This window comes from Lissotriton vulgaris, chromosome 5 (assembly GCF_964263255.1).
Source record: "Lissotriton vulgaris chromosome 5, aLisVul1.2, whole genome shotgun sequence".
NCBI classification, from domain to species: Eukaryota; Metazoa; Chordata; class Amphibia; order Caudata; family Salamandridae; genus Lissotriton; species Lissotriton vulgaris.
Window position 1 is genome coordinate 1,234,065,871 of NC_141693.1, and position 21,414 is coordinate 1,234,087,284.

The window sequence follows — 21,414 nt, forward strand, 5'->3', positions numbered from 1 at the left end:
TCTCCCCCGATTTAAAATCTCTGAACTGGCTGCCTTTTGAAGCCAGGATACAGTTGAAAATCACTTGTATGACTTACATGGCTGTACACCACAAGTCACCCAACTACCTCACTCAAAAGCTGACTATATCTGGGGGCTTGAGATCCACCAGATGCACAAAAAATCTCCTCTTGAAACCGCGAAGATTCCGGAAGGAAAAAACCTATAAACGATCTTTCTCTGGAATGGTTCCCAGGATCTGAAATTCACTCCCTCCCGAAACAAGGCTGATCTCCTCCACTGCATTTTTTAAGAAATAAGTAAAAGCCATCCTTATGGCCAAATTCACTTGAACTTTTTTCTTTGGAGATATCCAGAACATTGCACCAACTCTGTATTTTTTGTATTATATGAATGTCTAATTGTACTTATGTTTTTATCTGATTGTTATCCTACTATGCTACTCACACACTACCTACTACTATTTTGTACCCAAAAGATTGTTAAGCGCTCCGATATCTGCAAAGATCTTGTTCGCGCTATATAAAACTTTGAAAATAAATAAATAAAATAAATAAGTAGATACCGATGCAGAGTCTAAAATTCAAGAGAAAGACTCTGTTCACCTCATCTGAGAAATGTACACCGTCTCCTCTATAGATATCTTGCATGTTGTAACGCAAGTTATTGTGGTATATGGAACCCATACCATAGTCTCTCAGGAAAGCAGAAACAGATCCTTCAGGGACCCCCTGAGAAGGCCTAGGGGGTCAGGGGCACTCTACCCTGCCCCCTTTTCACGTTCTCAACTATTACATTTTACTCTCTTCTGAAACTACACAAAATGGCGGCGATAGGGTGCATCAGAGACAGACAGTGAGACAAAGGAGGCAGGAGACGAAGAAGAGATGTTAAATACACATTGGAGAAAATATAGTGGGAGAAGGGAAGTAACTATGAGTAAACTTACTATGTAACACAAAAATGTTGCACTCTATACTAGAAGTCTCACTTTATACCACAATCACTTTGCTACTACCTCATAAATTACAAATAAAAATGAATGTCTCAAACAATTTTTAATTTCGAAATATAAATGTATTCTTCTGAATTTTCATAATTTAAAAGAACTAGTCATCATCAGGAATGTCCTCATCAATCACATCATCAGGAATCTCCTCATCAAAAGTCTGCAAAGATGATTCCTGGAACTCCAAGCATTCGAGAAATTCGCCGTCCAGAGACTGATCAAACAAATCCCTCATGTCATCTCCTCCAACAGAAACTTCTTCATTACTGGTGCTGTCAATAACCGGGACATTCAAAATCTCAATAAAAGTAGTGGAAAATTAAAAAAAAAAATCAACGGTCTCATTCCCCCAATTTAGAACACTCTACAGGGCGCGTTTGCACAGTTTAAGTTGGGGAATAAATTCCTGTTCAATCCAGAGGTCCCCTAGAGGGAACTAGTCCAACAGGTATCTCCAGTAAGCGCTATGGAGCTGCCCTGCAGATTGTTGTAAAAAGAGGGCGTGCCCTCTAAACACCTGCCTGCAAAAATGTAGTAAATCAGTATAAAAAAATAACAATTAATACATTTAAAAATTGTCATTTAAAAAACCTTCGAAATTCAATGAAAAAACCATAGGTTTCAGGCCTGATATAGTTAGGAATTAGCATTTAAAAAACCATTGAAATTCACTGAAAAAAGCATAGGTTTCAGGCCTTATATAGTTAGGAATTAGCATTTAAAAAACATTTGAAATTCACTCCAAAAACTAAGTTTTAGGGATGTTATAGTTAGCTGGACATTTCACTCATACAAAACCATTGAAATTGCTCCTATATAGTTAGTTGTACTAACTATATTTCGCGCACCCGCAATCCACTGCTGATGGTCACATATTACATAATTCATGACATGGTCAGTAACATCACTGATGACATCATCCACTTGACAATCAAATACACCTTTTCATACACTAGTAAAATCTTTCATCACTCTTTGTAAAATACAGAGTATCATATTTGAATCCATTGACACAGCAATACAAGTATCTAAAAACCCACTCAGTGATTCCTAGATGTATACACACATCTAATCACTTGCCTGTAGATTCACTCATACATGCTGTCAATGAACAACAGAACACTATCAAAAATACTTATACACCTATATCGACATTACACACCAGCACACATCCTATTCACATATGAAGTTATCCTACTCATTTATGCAAACAATGGATCATACTTACTTAGCTACACACTTATACAAACAACACTTTATCTATTCATTAAGATAGTAAGTCATACTTAGTGTATTATAAAATCATTATTACAAGTATACAGTTAACCATACAGCCACTCACACAATCATCGAGTCTTATGTATACTTATTTATATACAACTGACAAATACACTGCCTTTTATTGAACTAGTTTGTTGGACATGTACCATTGAGAAATAGATTTGCTCATCCTACCACACCCATAAAGATATTCACTCACCCAAACAACTGTTAGAACATGTAGTTTTAACCTCATATCTACTAAATCAACTTTTCCCACATCTTTGGGCAGTCACACACCCCCCACCGAACCACACACACACACATTCACTCTCCCATACAAATACTCAGTTAACTAATCAATAACTAATATAGACTTTCACATAGCTAGTAACCAACTGGAGAACCAGTTTACACAACAACTGACAAAGTGATACAGATATTCACACAGTTTAGTCTCGATCCACTATATTTAGTGAGACACTAAAAATTGGTAAAGTAAACAGTCAATTACACTGCTACTAAATCCTTCATCCAAATATTTATTTTTAGATATCCACTCATTCTTCAATGCAAATTGCTAAATATATAATGCATATTTAAATAACGAAGCAAACCACATTCACTGGATGATGTAATCAGTGATGTGATCAGTGATGTAATTTGAGATGTCATCAGTGATGTCACTGACCATGTCATGAATGATGTAATATGTGACATCATCAGCAGTGGATTGCGGGTGCGCGAAATATAGTTAGTACAAGTAACTATATAGGAGCAATTTCAATGGTTTTGTATGAGTGAAATGTCCAGCTAACTAGAACACCCCTAAAACTTATAGTTGTTTGAGTGAATTTCAAAGGTTTTTTAAATGCTAATTCCTAACTATATAAGGCCTGAAACCTATGGTTTTTTCAGTGAATATATATATATATATCAAACAAACTCCCTCCGATTCGAGGAGAACTCAGAAAGAGATTCAGTGAAGGCTGCCAGCATTCAAAGTTCAGAGCATTTATTTTCTGCCTTACGCGTTTCGGAGTATTTCACTCTTTGATCAAGGCGTCATACCAGCTGCACAATATTTTACAAAGAGGCATATATCCCAGTCTGTTTTGTATTGCCCTTGCCCTCCAGTGGGCCCCACATTTGGGAAGTATTATTGTTGATGCATTCTGGGGTGTATAGTACAAAGTCTCTGTTGTGCGCGAGACTGCCTCTTTAAAACCATTATTTCCTTAGTATGTTCTGTGCAGCTGTATAAGAACAATTTGTTGCCCTCTGGTGGACCTCTGAAAAAAGACCCCTAGCCATTAAACCTCTGTTTTTTTCAGTGAATTTCTAAGCTTTTAAAATGCTAATTTCTAAGGTCCCTGAAACCTGTTTTTTTCTGGAAATTTATAAGGTTTTTTAAATGCTAATACTAACTTCAACATCCCTGACAGCTGTGTTTTTTAAGTGAACTTCTAAGGTTTTTTTTAAATGCTAATATTTAACTATGCCTACATAGGTAGGCCATGTACAGAACGAGAAGAAAGGCGCCGAAAGAAGCAAGAGAGGTGAAGAAAGATGCAACAGAGGTGCAGAAAGAGAAAGAAAGGTGCAGAAAGAAGCAAGAAAAAATATAGAAAGAGCCAATAGAATTCCAGACAGGAAGAAAGGTGCAAAAAGAAGCAAGAGAATTGCAGAAAGAAGTAACAGAGGTGCAGAAAGAGGCCTACTTCGACTGTTCCTTACCAGAGACTCACACAAAGTAGCCTAATCACTAATCCTTCTCCCAAAATGTCTTACACCTCACTTTTCTCTTAAAGGTTCACTATTCATCAACTGCTCAGAATGTTAGGCCTACCAAATATAAAACAGCAATCATAACCATATCACTGTTGTAAGTCTGACCAAGTTTGTGAAGGTATGCATGCGTGTCTCTGCTTTTATCTAGTGACATGTTACATACAAATAAACATACAAACACTTGAATACCTGTGTTTCAAACAGCATAATGTGTAAATGTGTACAAAAAGGTGTATGTACTTCTTTCTGCTCATAATAGAAGGCAAATGGGTATTCAGTAGTATATTTGAGGGGCTCTATAACACCTATATACATAAGACATGTCTGCCTGTGCAACGGAATAACAGAGCAGAGCTGAGATCATGTAACCACCTATAGGAGAAGCTACCCACTTTTTAAGCTACCATCTTCAGATGCTGCCGCTGCTGAGGAAGTTCGAGGCCCTCCTCCACCCGCAGGCTACCACCTACACCTCATCCCTGGTGGCCAGTGGTAGGCCGTAGGTTTGCTCATCCTCCGTTGTATTGCCTGTATTTTCTTTCATTGCTCCAGTTGTAGTGACTGCATTTTCATTGTTGTGTCTGTGACTGCTGTTGTCTGTCTCCCCCGCTGCCTGTACGTGGTCTGTGCCCATTCTCTCCCTCTGTTCCCCTCGTGTCTCTCTGCCCAGTTTCCCTTCTGCTCCCCTCGCTGCTCCTGTGTCTCTCTGCCCGGTTTTTCCTTCTGCTCCCCTCGTGGCCCCAGTCTCTCTGCCCGTTTTTGCCTTCTGTTGCTTAGCTGCCCCTGCATTTTTGTGACTTTTCTGTGCTTCTGTGCCACTCGTTTCCCCCTGTTTTTTGTGACCTTTCTGCCCTTTTCTTGTGACCTTTTGCCTCTGTGCCACTCTGTTCTCCCCGTTTTTTGTGACCTTTCTGCCCTTTGTACCTCTGTGCCACTCGTTTCCCCTGTTTTTTTTGTGACCTTTCTGCCCTTTCTTGGGACCTTTCTGCCCTATGTGCCACTCGTTTCCCCCCGTTTTTTGTGACCTTTCTGCCCTTTCTTGGGACCTTTCTGCCTTCTGTGCCGTTCATCCCCCCCCCGTTTTTTTCTGACCTTTCTGCCCATTCTTGTGACCATTGTGCCTCTGTGAAACTCGTTTCCCCCTGTTTTTTGTGACCTTTCTGCCCTCTGTGCCACTCGTTTCCCCCCATTTTTTCTGACCTTTCTGCCCTTTCCGGTGACCTTTGTGCCACTCGTTTCCCCCCATTTTCTGTGACCTTTCTTGGGACCTTTCTGCCTACTGTGCCACTAGTTTCCCTCCGTTTTTCGGACCTTTCTGCCCTTTCCTGTGACCTTTGTGCCTCTGTGCCACTCGTTTCCCCCCGTTTGTTGTGACCTTTCTGCCTGTTCTTGGGACCTTTGTGCCACTTGTTTCCCCCCGTTTTTTGTGACCTTTCTTGGGACCTTTCTGTCCTATGTGCCACTCGTTTCCCCCCGTTTTCTGTGACCTTTCTGCCCTTTCTTGGGACCTTTGTGCCTCTGTGCCACTCGTTTCCCCCGTTTTTTTCTGCCCTTTCTTGGGACCTTTGTGCCTCTGTGCCACTCGTTTCCCCCCATTTTTTGTGACCTTTTTGCCCTTTCTTGGGACCTTTGTGCCTCTGTGCCACTCATTTCCCTCTGTATATTTGTGATCTTTTGCCCTTTTGTGACCTTTCTGCCTTCTGTGCCACTCAATTCCCCCTCAATTGTGCCCTTTTGCCCTCTATTACCGCGCCCAGCGCTAGTACTCCTAGCCTCCACACCCGCCATGACGACCGCCGCCACTGTGACGCCAGCACTCTGCACGCTCTCAACCTCGGACGGACCCACAACTGCTTCAAGGCCCCCCCTAAATGCCTACACGGTCCCTTCACCTGCCGAAACTGCAGCTACACCACCCACAGAGCCGACGAACCACTCGCCAAAAAAGACCTCAACCACTCAGATGCATACTACTGAACACCCGCTCCGCACGCAAACACGCCGTCGAGCTCTGAGACCTACTCAACACAACCTCCCCGTACGTCGCCTTCCTGACAGAGACCTGGTTGAACAACTCCTCCGTACCCGACATCGCCATAGACATCCCAGACGGCTACAAGATCACCCGCAGAGACCGCACCAACGAATCGGATGAGGAATCGCCATCGTCCACAAGAACAGCATCAGGGTCTCGACTAGCACAGACGACGCGCTCAGCACCGCCGAACACATGCATTTCCAGATCCACACAGACCCCAACTCCACCCTCAGAGGCACCCTCGTCTACCGCCCCCGCCCCCAGTTCAGCAACTCCATCGCCGACTTCATCAGCACGCACTGACCTCCACCGACTACATCCTCCTCGGAGACCTGAACTTTCACCTTGAGAACAACAACGACAATAACTCCTCAACCCTGATTGATAACCTCGCCAACCTCGGACTGAGACAACTCGTTACAACGCCCACCCACTCCGCCGGCCACACGCTCGACCCAGTCTTCTCCTCAAGCCTGCACGTCTCCGTCAACCACACCACCGAACTCCTCTGGACTGACCACCGCTGCATCCACTTCACCTTCCAGAAACCCACCACACACCACCGCACCCAAAAGATCCCCCGCCGCAGCTGGACCAGCTACATGCAAATCTCGCTCTCAGCCCACCCACCGAACCCTCCAACACCGACGTCAATGCCCACAACTTCAGACGCTGGATCGAGGACTGCGCCAACACTCTCACCCCGCTGAAGAAACCCCCCCACAGAGACACCAGCACGAGGGCCAGCTGGTTCACAGCAGAGCTCCTAGATTCCAAGCCAGCCTGCCGGAAACTAGAGAAGAAATGGCACAGTGAACAAACTCCGGACAGCCACGCAGCACACAAGGACTCCATCCGCAACCACCACCACCTCATCAGGGCTGCCAAGAAGACCTCCTTCAAAGACCGCCTCGACAACAACGCACACAACAGCAAAGAACTCATCAACATCGTGAAGGAACTCTCTAACCCCAGCTCCAACACCAACGACATCCCACCGTTGCAAGCCCTGTGCGACTCCCTCGCCACCTTCTTCCACCACAAGATAGCAGACATCCACGACAGCTTCAACACCCAGACAGCAACACAACAGACCCTCAGCACACCATCGACTACGTCCCCTTACTAGCCTGGACCATCGTGAGCGTCGATGACACTATCAAGACCATGAGCACAATCCACTCCGGCTCTCCGTCAGACCCATTCCCGCACCAAGTCTTCCAACAAAGCAAGCAGCTCCATCGCACCCCACCTACACAATTAATCAATCTCTCCCTTGAGACCGCGACCTTCCCAGAGAGCTGGAAACACGCAGAGATCAACGCCCTACTCAAAAAACCCAAGGCAGACCCAAGAGACCTCAAGAACTTCCGACCCATCTCTCTGCTCCCCTTCCCGGCCAAGGTCATCGAGAAAATCGTTAACAGACAGTTAACTCGATACCTCGAAGAGAACAGAATCCTGGACCCTTCCCAGTCAGGGTTCTGCAGCAACCGCAGCACCGAGACCGCCCTCATTGCGCCACCGACAACATCAGTACCCTGCTAGACAACGGGGAGACTGCAGCACTCATCCTCCTAGACCTCTCCTCCGCCTTCGACACCGTCTGCCACCGCACACTACCCGCACGCCTCCACGCTGCAGGGATCCGAGACAAGGCTCTGGAATGGACCACCTCCTCCTCTCCGGCAGAACCCAGAGCGTCCGCCTCCCCCGTTCAGTTTCGAAACCTCAGATCATCAACAGCACGACCTCAACATAATCTCCTACGCCGACGCTCAACTGATCCTCTCCCTCACCAAGGACCCCATCACCGCCAAAGCCAACATCCATGAAGGAATGAAGGCCGTCGCTGACTGGATGAAAATGAACTCGGACAAGACGGAGGTCCTCATCCTCGGCTCCAACCAGTCAGCCTGGGACGACTCCTGGTGGCCAACAGCACTGGGGGCAGCCGCGACCCCCACCGACCACGAACGCAACCTGGGTATCATCCTCGACAACGCTCTCAATGGCTGCGGCCGGCCACTATGCCCATTTTTTAGCGTACTCGTCAGCCCACCTTCGATCCTTGCAGAATTCGTGGTCTTTGGCAGATTCCACCATTGCTAATATTTCCGATCTCTGCCTCATACCGACTTCTTCCACTCCTTGCACTTTAGTTCCGCCCCCTTCTCCCCTTACTCTACCAGAGCCCCCTCCTTTATCCGGTGCGGCCCCTGTAGTCTCTGTTTTTCTTTTGAACACTAGATCTGCGGTCAAGCACTACCATGAGCTATTTGTTCTTCTTGACTCGCACAAGCCTGATCTTTTGTTTCTCACAGAGACTTGGTTCTGTCCGGACTCCCTCCCAAACCTTTTAGCTACTCTTCCTTCCTCCTATTATGCTCTCCGCGCCGACCGACCAGCGGGGAAGGCTGGCGGCGGCGTTGCCCTGATTGTCCGTTCTGATCTTCATTTTCAGATTTTATCTGCCCCCCCCCCCCATTACAGCGGTCGACTATTTAGTCGTCCGCTCTGCTTCCTTCTAAACACCTCTCACCTGTTTACTTATGTATCCCCCCCTCAACAAACCCCGCACTTTCTTCTTGCTGTCCGGGACCTGCTGGCCACCCTGGCGGTGAACAATTCCTCTATTCTTGTGCTAGGCAATTTCAACTTTTGGCCATCTGACCCTGCTGAGGATCTTTCATCGAAAGAGTTTTCGGATTCCCTTAGCTCTCTTAATTTCCTGTCCCATGTTCACATCCCTACTCATATTCACGGTCACATCCTGGACCAGGTGTGGTCGCTTAATTGTCCTGTTTCCCCCCCTGTTTCCCCCTGTGCCTGGTCTGATCATTTCCTTTTCTTTGCACCCCTGCCTTGTCAAGAAACCTCCCCTTCCCAGGAATACCTGGGCCCGTAACTGGAACCACGTTGGCATGACATCTCTCTGTTCCTCTCTTTCTGCCTCTAGTCCCAACCTTCATGACCTTCCTTCCTCTTCCCAAGTGGACATTCTAAATAAATAGCTCGCTAGAGGCTGTGGTCAGGTGGCCCCTCTCAGACGTGCTAATAAATGGTTTAATGCTGAACTCAAGCAGAAAAAACTGGCCCTACGACAAGCTGAGCGAGCTTGGAGACGTGACTACTGTCCCACTCTCAAACTCCAATATACCACACTTCTTAATCAATATAAGAAGTCTATCCTCTCTGCTAAGACTGATTACTTCTCTTCTAAAATCTTGTCTGCTGAAAATCAATCGAGAGAAATCTTCACTATTGTACAGGACTTGGCTTTTTCGGACAGAGCTACTCTTAAGCCTTCTCCGTCTCAGGCCCTCTGTGATTCACTTAATAGCTATTTCTTGGAGAAAATCATAGCTATTAAGTCCAACATCCCTCCTCCCTCTCCTTTTTCGGACCCCCAGCCCTTGCCTGCCCGGTCACACCTCGACCACTTTCCCCCTCTGACCGAAGCAACATTCCTATCCCTCCTTTCAACGGTTGTCCTTCCGATATTTGTCCCGCACATATCCTGAGACAAATTTATCTGGCTTGCCCTCCCCACCCCCCCTTACCTTTCTCAATAACGCTCTCGCTCAAGGTATTGTCCCACAATCTCATGAATCCGCGACAATAATTCCCATTTTAAAAAAGCCCGGTGCAGATCCATCCTCACTTGCAAACTATCGCCCTATCTCTCTCTTACCAGTTTTAGGCAAAATACTGGAACGCCACGTCGCCAGAAAACTCAGCGTCTTTGTTGAGGAGAATGGCTGTTTAGCCTCCCGCCAAGCTGGTTTCCGCCCAGCGCACTCCACGGAGTCCGTAGTGCTCTCTGTGATGGACAACCTCAGAGAGGGCATGGACACCAATCAACCTCAAGCCTTGGTTCTTCTTGATTTATCTGCCGCCTTCGACACGGTTGATCATTCCATCTTACTTTCGTGTGTCGGGCGGCTGGCATCAGGGGAACCGCCCTGGTCTGTCTCTCCTCTTTCCTGAGGGATCGTACTCAGGCCGTCCATCTGGCTGATTTTTCTGCACCCTCTTGTAAGGTTCAATGCGGGGTCCCACAAGGTTCTTCTTTGTCCCCCCTTTTGTTTAATCTGTATATCTCCCCTCTTATTTTGGCACTACAGCAGATGGAGGTCACTATTTACAACTATGCTGATGACCTCCAGCTTATTTTTAATTTATCCTCTTCCTCAGAGTCCATTCTCAATTTCCAATCTGTTATGTTTTTCATCAGGGACTGGATGAACTACAACCACCTGAAGCTCAATCCTGATAAAACCGAGTTGGTTTTGTCAGGTGGTTCATCCAGTCCCTGGAATTCTTTGTTTTGGCCTTCCTCTCTGGGATTTCCTCCTACCCCCTCTTTTTCTGCCACGACCTTAGGGATCAAATTAAACTCTCACCTCACCTTGCACTCTCAGATTAGTTCAGTTGTCTCTTTCTGTTTTCTCACTCTCCGCACTATTCGAAAGGTTTCTCGTTTCTTTTCTTTCTCTGCTCTTAAACTTATTCTTTCTGCTATGGTCATCTCCCGTTTAGACTATGGCAATGCTTTGTATACCTGTGTCCCTGCATACAATCTTCGGAGACTTCAACTGGTTCAGAACCAGGCCGCCCGACTTGTTTTCAATCTTGCGAAGTCTCACCATGTCACCTCTTTGCTCAAAGCCCTGCATTGGTTGCCCATCCGGGAGCGTGCCCTGTTCAAGATGGGCTGCATTACCTTTCAGGCCAGGGCAGGGACTGCTCCTGGCTTTATCACCTCAGAAATTAAGCCCTACCTTCCTAGCAGAGAGTTGTGCTCCTCTTCGCAATCTCTCTTGGTTGTCCCTCGCTTTAGGAAGAAGTAGTCAGGAGGCGTTACATTTTCTACTTTAGCCCCTGCCTTCTGGAACTCCCTTCCTTTACCCCTCAGGTCCTCCCCCCACAATCTGGAGTTTCGGAAAGCACTGAAAACGTTCCTGTTTGTTCAAGCCTTTCCACATTAATGGCTTACTCCTATCCCTGTCCACTGGCTCGCATCCATTAGCGCCAAGAAACCGCCTGGTAGTCGTGCGCTTTATAAATATTTTAATTTCAAGTCAACGCCGTCTCCTCCTCCTGCTTCAACACCCTCCACATGCTCCGCAAGATCTACAGATGGATCCCGACAAAACCAAGAAAGAATGTCACCCAGGCCCTCATCAGCAGCCGACTTGACTACGGAAACGCCATCTACGCGGGAGCCCCGACCAAGCTCATCAATCAACTACAACGCATCCAAAACGCCTCGGCACGACTGATCCTCGATGTACCACGACACGGCCACATCAACCCCCACCTGAGAAACCTGCACTGGCTCCCCGTCAACAAGAGGATATCCTTCAAGGTCCTCATCCACGCACAAAAGGCACTCCACAAGACCGGCCCAGCCTACCTCAACAGATGACTCTCCTTCTACACCCCCAACCGCCAGCTACGCTCTGCCGACCTCTCACTCGCCACCGTCCCGCGCATCCGAAGAACAACCACCGGCGGGAGATCCTTCTCCCACCTCGCTGCCAAGACATGGAACACCCTCCCACTGAGCCTACGACAGACCCAAGACCTGCTGACCTTCAGGAGGACACTAAAGACCTGGCTGTTCGATCAGTAGCGGCCGCCACCTCTCCCACCACCCAGCGCCTTGAGAGCCTCACGGGTATGTAGTGCGCTTAACAAATGACTGATTGATTGATTACAAGATGCAAACAAGTAGACATGTACCTCAGTCACAAGAGCACGCAGACCTTTAAACTGGACTGCTTGCACTTCCCATTTGAGTACAGAAAGAGGAGAGAGAAGCACAGAAATAAGCAAGAGAAGTGCAGAAAGAGTAACAAATGTGCAGAAAGAGGCAAGAGAAATGCAGAAAGAGGCAAGAGGGGGGCAGAAAGAGGGAAGAGGGGTACAGAAAGTGGCAAGAGGAGTGCAGAAAGAGGGAAGATGAGTGCAGAAAGAGGCATGGGTTAGTCAAAGAACACTTGGACTGCTTCGGCTTCTGGGACTTTACCAACTTTACTGGCGTCTTGGAATGTGTCAAGGAACGTCGGGATGGGGTCGACAAATAGTACCGGGTACTCTCATGTGAACAGGACCTTGATGGTCACGGAGTTGACCAATGTCGGGATCGCTCCCTCAGGATGGTGCAGCAGTTCTCACATGCCTTGGAGTCATCTCCAGCCACTAAAAACATGCCAAGTGGCCGGGGGAGGGAATGGGGGGTGTTTAAGTGTACATCAATAGACCCGACCTCGCTGCAGATCTGAAAAATAATTTAGCTTCACTCTTGGGAGAACATGGAGTTTGTTTTTCAACGTGCACATAATTCAATTTCTGAATCAACATGAGCGATGAAAGAACCTACAGATAAGTAGACAACAGAGACCAAGTCGCTTTCAGAACTGGATGACTTTATTTTGGTGTTGTAGTGAAAAGTGGATTGTGTGCATGTGTGCATGTGTCTGCGTGTATGCATGTATGCATTCTATATGATCATGAAAGCATTCAACTGCTCTAAATGCCCCTAAAATACAGTACTGAACATTCTTTTTATTAGTAGTATAATAACGTTTTTGCATTTAGATACACTGCAACAAAAGCGCATTTCATTTAAAGCTAAGTATTAAATATTAAATATCTTCTCAATTTGATTTATATTACCTTGCAAAAGAGAAAATAACTAAAAGAGCCCACCTTACATAGATCTTCCCCTCCTGCACATCAGCGCTGTTTAATGACCAACATTTCTTTTTTTTTGTACTTTGTGACCTACCGATATGCAGAATGCCCAGACTTTCGATTGACAACATATAAAGTTCATACAGCTTGTTCGTAAAAGTGCTAAAAATGATGATTTTTGACCTGTAGATTTTTTCGTTGGTATCTTCCTTTGAAGCTGTGCGATTTTCTTTTGGCCCGTGCTCAGATCTTGGAGACTGGCGCTTCTCCCCCACGGTCCAACAGCAGTCAGCGGCATCCCCAGAGATCGATTTCATATGTATGAAGATTTTTTTTACTCCAAAAAATAAAAATAAGAAGATTCTAGCACTGGCGAACCTCTCACAGGTGGGGAAATGTAGACTGAATAACACAGAAAAATCTCTCCCAAAGAGGGTCTAAAGTTTTGATTGTGATGTTTTTTCTTTATTACTAGAAGCATATCGCCTGGACATACATTTTCAAAATCTTCCTTAAGAGTTGAACAAATAAACGATAGCTGGAGAAGCATTCGGAGGTTTGCATGGAAATTCCTCTAGAAGTCTTTAGAGAAGAGTATCATCTGTGCAGCCTCCTTCGAGTCCATAGCGGAACTCCTGCAGATTTGATACTCCATAAAAATGAACGAACGCTGCTGCTACCACCAGCACATGGAAGATCTGATGCGACTGGAACTGGAGAGAATGGAAAAGAGAACATAAGACCCATGAATTGATGCAGCAACAGAATATATCCTAGGCACAGGGACATGCAATACGTCATCTCTACATTGAAGAAATAACTTTAAAGACTTCTACAACTCTATTTTCAGTAGTTTTGTTCTTTAAAAAATCTTTAGGTATATATTTCACGCTTTACAAATTTTGAACACTGCCTGTCATTCAAACACAAATATAACATTTCAATTTCTTTTTTTTGTATGTACATTAACATTTCACAAAATTCAGACAATGAAGAGAACAATATCTGTTTGAGCCACAGATGTTTTAACTCATTTATAAGCAGTTCTTCAAAAGTCAACAATAAAACTACTGCATGCGTAATCGAAAACATTAGCTCTAATCTGGATAGCCATCTAACGAAATAGACAAACAACAGATCAATACAGATGGTAATAATTGTAAATGTTAAAAAGGTACCCTGTAGGGAACAACAAATTCCTGGCACAAAAGAGGATCAGGTATTTATTATAGCCAAGTCTGTAGATATCACAAAAACAAGAAATGCATCATAGTATGAAGACATACAGTCACAAGTGCATAGTGATATTAATTAATCAAATGAACACTGCTTTGGAAATGATAATAGTCAAATAGCAATGCGTAATCTGAATCAGGATAAAATATGACAGTCTCAAGTATTAAAACCTAATTCAGAAAGGGCTCTGGTCCTTGAGAGGATTTTTTCATAACAAAAGACCTTCTTGTTGGCTTAACAAGTTGCTTTGCCTCACGTATCATCACAGATTTAGTGACATTTCAGGACAGCCAATTTCATATGATAAAATTCAGCCATTTAATTTTATCTTAAGACTCTATATTCTAGCAATCGTTTATGAATTCCTGAGCAAAATTAGTTACTGGATTGGTCCACATGGACATCCATAGCAGACCCAAACTAAATTACTCATGATAACTAAGTGGGGTGTAGTCTGAAGAAGACTAAATAAACAACCTATTTCTTCCAACATTAGCAATGCCACTAACACCCACAACATATTGGGCGTAGTCAGTACTTTGGACGAGAAATTTAAAAATTGCTCCCACATATTGTAAAAGTCTGTCCTGTAGGGAGTTGGCCTCTTTATCAGCGTTATTGAAAAAGACCCCTACATATGAGAAAAAGGATCACAACTTGATCATTAGTCAAATAACTTCTGGACTTTGTAGACCTGAGTCTTAACGTTAGGACATGTCAGTAAAATGAGTAGAAACAAACCATCCATAACAGTCATATAGCGCTGTATCAAACTCTTTACTCCGTTGGCAGTAAGGGAGATTAAAACATACTTGTCCCCATATAAAAGCATGGCACCAAACCTAGTCTAGGGGTGACTTGTTAAACGTACATAAGATAACCCTCCGATTGATATATAATACAAAAAGGTGGGGGAGGGGAAGCACACAACCTTGTAAAACTCCATTAACCAAATCAAAACAACCACACCATATCAGACTTTAGCTGCTGACTTCCAATGGCGATGACTCAAAATGTTAATGATGTTCAGTTCTACTTCCATGATGGAATGGACCAGCGCTTTGACCTACTGACTGTCAAATGCTGTGCTAAGGTCCATAGAGGCTGGGTGTAATGAGCCCTTCAGGGAAACCACATATTTAGAGTAAAATAAAGGTAAATTAAGGCATTGTTCTTCTGTATCTAATCAGGATTTAAAGCTATATTGACCTTTGGCTAACGCTCATTGCGTTGTCCATAACTGTATTTTTGCCATTAAAATTCTACCCAATACTTTAACAGTCGAATGAACAAGTGAAATAGAGTAATACCAATTTGGATTGCCTGACATATGCGTAATTTCTTACGCCAATGACACCCAACTTCCTCTTCCTGACCAACAAGATAAACACCACCAAAACCAACTCCACCAACTGCATGACATTGGTAGCAGACCCGATACAAACCAAACGCCAGAAGCTCAACTTCGACACGAAGAAAATACTGGTCTTTGACAACAAGACCTACCCATGGGATTCTACCTGGTGGATGTCGGACCTAGGACCAACCCCCAAAGCCCGTGCAAGAAATCTAGGGATCCTCCTAGATGACAAGCTCAACATGATAGCTCAAGTCAACGTAGTGTTCGCCTCCTGCTTCCACCTCTTATGCATGATGCAAAAGATCTTCAAATGGTTGCCTCAGAACACCAGACGGACCGTCATACAAGCACTTGTTGTCGCAGGGATTCCGTTCTCATACAGAACTGTGCATAGAGACTTAGAACCTCAGTGAATTAGGGTGTGCCAAAACTCACCTTAGTACCCAAAATCCCCTACCAGACTAGCTACAGTGTCTCATTGGTTATCACAAACTCCCAATGATTAGACAAACCAGAACATGGACACCTCAGGTAACGTGGAACACATGAACACTCTTTCATTACACAATCATTCCAATCCAGAACAAGGAGTAAAGGAGGACACGTGCATATTTGAAATATTTATTCACTAATGCAGTGTTCTCAAACGCAGTATCTTAGCTAGTACAAGCAAACATATTACAAGAAACAAAGTAATCAGCGTAGTCACTAGTCCGTAGAACACAAAAGGTGAAAGCATGGTATTATGCTAAAATGAATAGGGTTCAGTAACACCTAATTCTCACCCTCCCTAGCTAGTATATTATATTATATCTAAGAAGGTCTCTTTGGGTTTTAGCAGGGCGGCCCCATACCTCAAGATCCTAGTGGTAAGGGATCACATCATCTTCCACCAGCTCTCTGCATGTGAAGCACCATCAAGTGTGTGCCTATGCTCTTGTGCAAAGCAATATAAAACGCGCCTAAAGCCAGAACTTGGCCACAGCTGCATGTATGTTATGTCTAGGAACGTGCGAAGATCAGACCTCACAACAACCACTGTGTTGAGATATCCTTGAAGGTTTCTGCACTCACTGTACAGACACAGCTCGCCAAGCACGGCTGATATCAGAGTAACATATTATTCTCGCATGAATCAAAACATTCTATTAGGCTCAAAGCTAAAGCAACAGCTATGTATCGTGTGCAGAAGCAGCAGAAAGGTAAAATGGCGTTTAAACTCCTAATAAGCTCATGCTAACTTAACACAGCATATAGGCAATGTATATCTATATGACATCCTCCCTTGATCCGAGCACGGATGTTGTTATGTTATATAAACTTCTATAGCGCACGGCTGCCCCAGCAAAGGAGCGTCCCGGCGCTTGCACCAAATGAGGAGAGAGGACTGCTGCGGATGTTGGTTGCAACTTACATAACAAACATTTTTAGCAGAAGAGGTGGGTTTTTATAGCTTTCCTACAGGACAGAAGATCATTCAGACCGCGGATCTGGGGAGGTACGTCATTCCAAAGCTTGGCTGCCAAGTATCGGAAGGATCGGCCGCCCATCCGTGCCAGCTTGACACGGGGGACAACTGCGAGATTCTGTCCTTCCGAGCGCAAAGTGCGCAGAGGAGTATACGGTGTTAATAGTGAACTTAGCATGGGTGGAGAAGCGATTTTCAGGATTTTGAAAGCAAGACATAGGGTCTTAAAGTGTATCCTCTTCCCCACTGGAAGCCAGTGGAGTGTGAAAAGTGTACTTGCCACTGCTTGATGCCGAGGGAGGCCAGTCAAGGCTCTTGCTGCTGCATTCTGGACTCATTGTAGTCTTGCTTCCTCAGCTATGTTTACTCCTAGGAGAAGTGAGCTAGCATAATCCAGCCGGGAGAGGATGGCTGCCTGCACTACGAGTTGGCGTGTTTGTGGGTCGAAGAACTTAAGGATCGGCTTAAGGTTCCGTAAGATCCCAAAGCACGTGGCAGCAACCTTTTTGGTCTGATGAGTGAAGTTAAGAGCGGAATCCACCCATACTCCAAGGTTTTTCACATGGCTTTTAGGCTTGGGCAGTTTGCCAAGTGACTCCGGCCACCATTTGTCGCCCCAGGCCGTCGCCCCAGGCCACCGCCTCTTTTCCCACCACCAGTACCTCCGTCTTACCAGCGTTAAGCTGAAGATAAGATAAGATAAGGGACTCAATTTTGAAATGCAGAGTTCAATGAAGTAGTCAGTTCAAATTCGAGTAGGTGAGGAAAAATAATTTAGTCCGCCAAAAAATCCAAAATCTCACCAGCATGACAATTTAGTGTTCACTGTTATTAAAGTCAATAGGTCTGATACAAAAATTTGTCCATCATAATTAAAAAAAAAATTGGAATAAGTTTCATGATATCAAAGGCCTCGATAGAACTCAGCCTAATACGGAGTATGCAAAATAAGCAGCAACTGCTTCCAAAAGGAAGTCACTGTTATCATCCGAAAACAACTCAGCCATCCAATTCAATAGTGAGAAAGAACATACATGCTCTTCAATTACCGGAGCCTCTAGTACCATCATAGGACAACTTGGTGGGTTCTCAATGAAGCTATGTGCCAAGAAGTCTTGTGCTGCTGTACCCTGTACCCAGTACTCCATGCATCGCTGCAAAGGCCATAATCCCTCCGTTAGAACAAAGCAATTCACGAGTAACTAAGGGACTCATGAGATGATTAAAATCCACTTCAGGAGACACCATATTGCAGAGACACAAATCCAGGGCCCAGTCTAAATCGCAGCTCAGGCAATGAAAGACAGGCTGGACACAGGTGAAATTATAAAATCGAAACGATAATCCATTTGCTGCACTTAAGGTGGCGAGTGGCAGCGTGCCATAGTATTCAAGCATCCTGTTGCGAAACAGTGCTAACCGCGACTGCTCGTCTTGGAACACAGGACAGGCATCCATTTTGAATAAAACAAAATAGCACCAAAAAGCCAGCAGCCAGCGCCAGTAAAACGGGAAATCCACCAAATAGGCTGGAAAAGATCAAATGGAAGAAAGCAGGAATGACTCCAAATATTTTTTGAAAAGAAGTCACAAGACCACTGCTCACAACTTTAAAAAAGTGCGGCAGCCCCGAAGTGGAGGACGCGTTAAAGATTGTATGAATCAGCTCACCAAAATGTAAAGGCAGGTCAGTATTTAATAAAGCATGCACTTCTCTGCGGGGGTTAGCTACGTGAAGGACAAATGTTTCAAGAGCAGATGTCAGGGCAACTTCTTTTTGTGACAATAAGGCTCCTATTCGACTCATCTTATTGAACTCTGCCTTCAAGGTCGGAATCCTCGGCCAGATGGAAACATCCAAGTTCCCATGCGTGGGTGGATACAACACATTTTTCAGCAAACCATACGCTCACTGACTAACTACATAAGCTATGCCTTTTAATAACCCACGTCAATCTTCATTATTTAAAAGTAAATAACTACCGTTTGCTAATAAAGTAAAAGTGGGGACTATAGCGGGCACGGGTGTACCTTTTAAAACACATGCTAAATTAGGCCGCGCCTGATTACAAGAGCCATGCAATTGCATCTGGTGTTTCCGTGCACTCCTCACCTTTCAGATAAACTTCTTTTCCGTCCCTAAGGCATCTGTAAGTGAAAGGGAGCGACCAGGCTTCATGTAAATAGGAGCTACCAAGAGGCTCGTACCTACCAATGGCAAAATATTTCATGCAATTTGTAAACTGGAAAAGCGCAAATGGTAAAGTTATTAACCCGTGGATAAGCCACGTAGCAGTAGTGGCCTCTGCCACCGAAAATGGCAAAGACTCCAATCGTTCAATGTGTAACATGGAAAAAGACGCATCTCTCATTGAAAGCAAACATTGTTTCTCAGTCAAATTAAAAGGGGCAAATAGAGATGAGACATTAATGTAAATCCAAGGCACTTTTCCGGCCTTCAGCGTCTGCAGGGTCCATGCAAACCGCATAATAGAACGTAATTGATTTTGACCATGGTACAAAACAGACACATCATCCTGTACAATTTCAACGACAGATGACACAATATTATCCAATGTGTAGATGCGGGAGGAAAGAGTGTTAATACTATTATCCACTACTGCAAGCACTTTCTCTAAATTAGCTTGACCAATAGCCCTAAGGCGGGTAGCCGCTTCAATCTGTGATGTTTTCCAGAGTTCATTATAAACGGCATATATCCATCTTCTAGACCTACCTCTAGCAGGGCCTTTTATGAAATCATTTAAATCAGCCTTGTAAGTCAGTTTAGACAAATGCAGTTTGATTGACGCCAATGTAGAGTGTTTGAGCCAATTCTGACACAATTTGCCTACTGAATAAGTGGTTACAGAATGGTCACTCTCAAAACGGGGATCTACCCTGACCTGTATAAAACCATCAGCCAGACCCAAAAAACGACGCTGGCACGAATCTGCACTTCTGTGCCACATCAACCAACCCTTGGGATCCAAACTGGATATGTTAAAGGATGAATTTATCAATAGAGTTTGCAACTCTCTAATCGAAAATGTTGTTGAATTTTTCCAACCTGAATATTCTTCCAAATCAGGGAAGGAAGGAGTATTTAATTTTTTAGAAGTAGGCAATCCAAAGCATGTTGTCTGTGAGATGGTAGAATTCAAAAACAACATATGATTTGGGATGAGACATGCACAGTGCAAAGCCTCAGTGCCTTGTACCTGCCAAATTTTAGAACCCCAAACTGATTTAAGGTCAATGGTTTCCTTCCACAACGCGTAGCCTCCAACAGCTAGCTGGTCTAGAAAGGACTTCGAGTACAATAACTTAGTATCGGTAAGTCTTACTTTGGACATAGATTTTTCTGTCATTCTAAAATAAAAAGAAGCGGGATTGGACTGATTAATGTCAGTAAAATAAGTGTACTTTTTCAAAAATGTATCAGAGCTGCCTCTTAAAGGAGCTGGGCAATGCTCCCACTGTGTATAGTTTACAGTACTCCTCCTGGAATTAGTTTTATGTAGGTAGTGATTGCCGAAATGTTGGAAGCAAAACAAATCACCATAATTAGCAGATTCTAAATATAAATCTTCAGCATCCAAGGTAGCATAATATTTCAAATCAGAAAACAAAGCCTCTACGGCCTGAACATCCCAAATATCAGAACGTATGTTTTGTTTAACTACATCCCCCATGTTAACTCTAAGCACATTAGGAACATTAATAACTTCAGTCGGGCCATGGATTTGAAACTTAACAGCATCCCAGACTATCCCATCCAGGACAGGCCACGCGGTGATGTTAACAAAAGCCAAGTCTCTCTTCAATCTGTGAGCAGAATGTGACGAGGAATGGGGAGCCAATGTTCCATTCAGATGTCAAATGCATGTTCTCTCCTCGACAGTGTCCATTGATGAATCGGAAAAAATAAAAACACAAAACCAATTGACATAAAAAGGTAAAGCGAAAAAAGCCCCAACCAAATGTAAGTCCAAGGGGGTATCAAAAAAAGGTTTTTAAAAATGTTGCATAGGCCCTAAGCCTTGTGCGCTTCCCTGAAGTGTGAGAAACAGTGTCAACGGAAAATCTAGATTCTGTTGCTAAACGAGTTTCCAAATCAGGCATCGATAAGGCAGTTGGGTAGGTGTAGTCAGTTTCATCAAGTTGAGTACCAGGCAATGTACTCAATAAAGGACTAGAAACAGCAGGCATCTCAAGGGCCACCTCCGGCGCATGATCCGAAGTAGTGGCCAATACAGAATTTCTCACCATCGAAGGACATGAGACTGCCAGTGTCATGCTAAGAAGAATCGGCCACTCTGTGTATCTTGACATTGTCAATTGAGATATACCGGTTTTCTTTATGACCTGGAAGTGGTGGTAAAATGACTGTTCTTGTGCCCTTCACACCAAGCACGGGAACCGGAGCACGGTATGTGGGACCAAATTCCTTCTTGTTATCAATCTTCTCCCATACCAGTTCTCCAACTTGGGGTAGCCAGCCAACTACCGGGATCTGCCACGCATCATCCGAAATGGAGGGCAAATGT

General features: G+C 44.5%; 1 protein-coding gene across 1 annotated transcript in view; it reads right to left on the minus strand.

The window, feature by feature from the left end:
- Positions 1 to 12,511: 12,511 nt before the first annotated feature.
- Positions 12,512 to 21,414, minus strand: part of ADIPOR1 (adiponectin receptor 1) — a 367,296-nt gene continuing 358,393 nt past the window's right edge. The window contains exon 8 of the mRNA XM_086923078.1: positions 12,512 to 13,513. Within this exon, the coding sequence (XP_086779204.1) occupies positions 13,385 to 13,513 (129 nt within the window). The 3' untranslated portion in view covers positions 12,512 to 13,384. The remainder of the gene's footprint in view (positions 13,514 to 21,414) is intronic.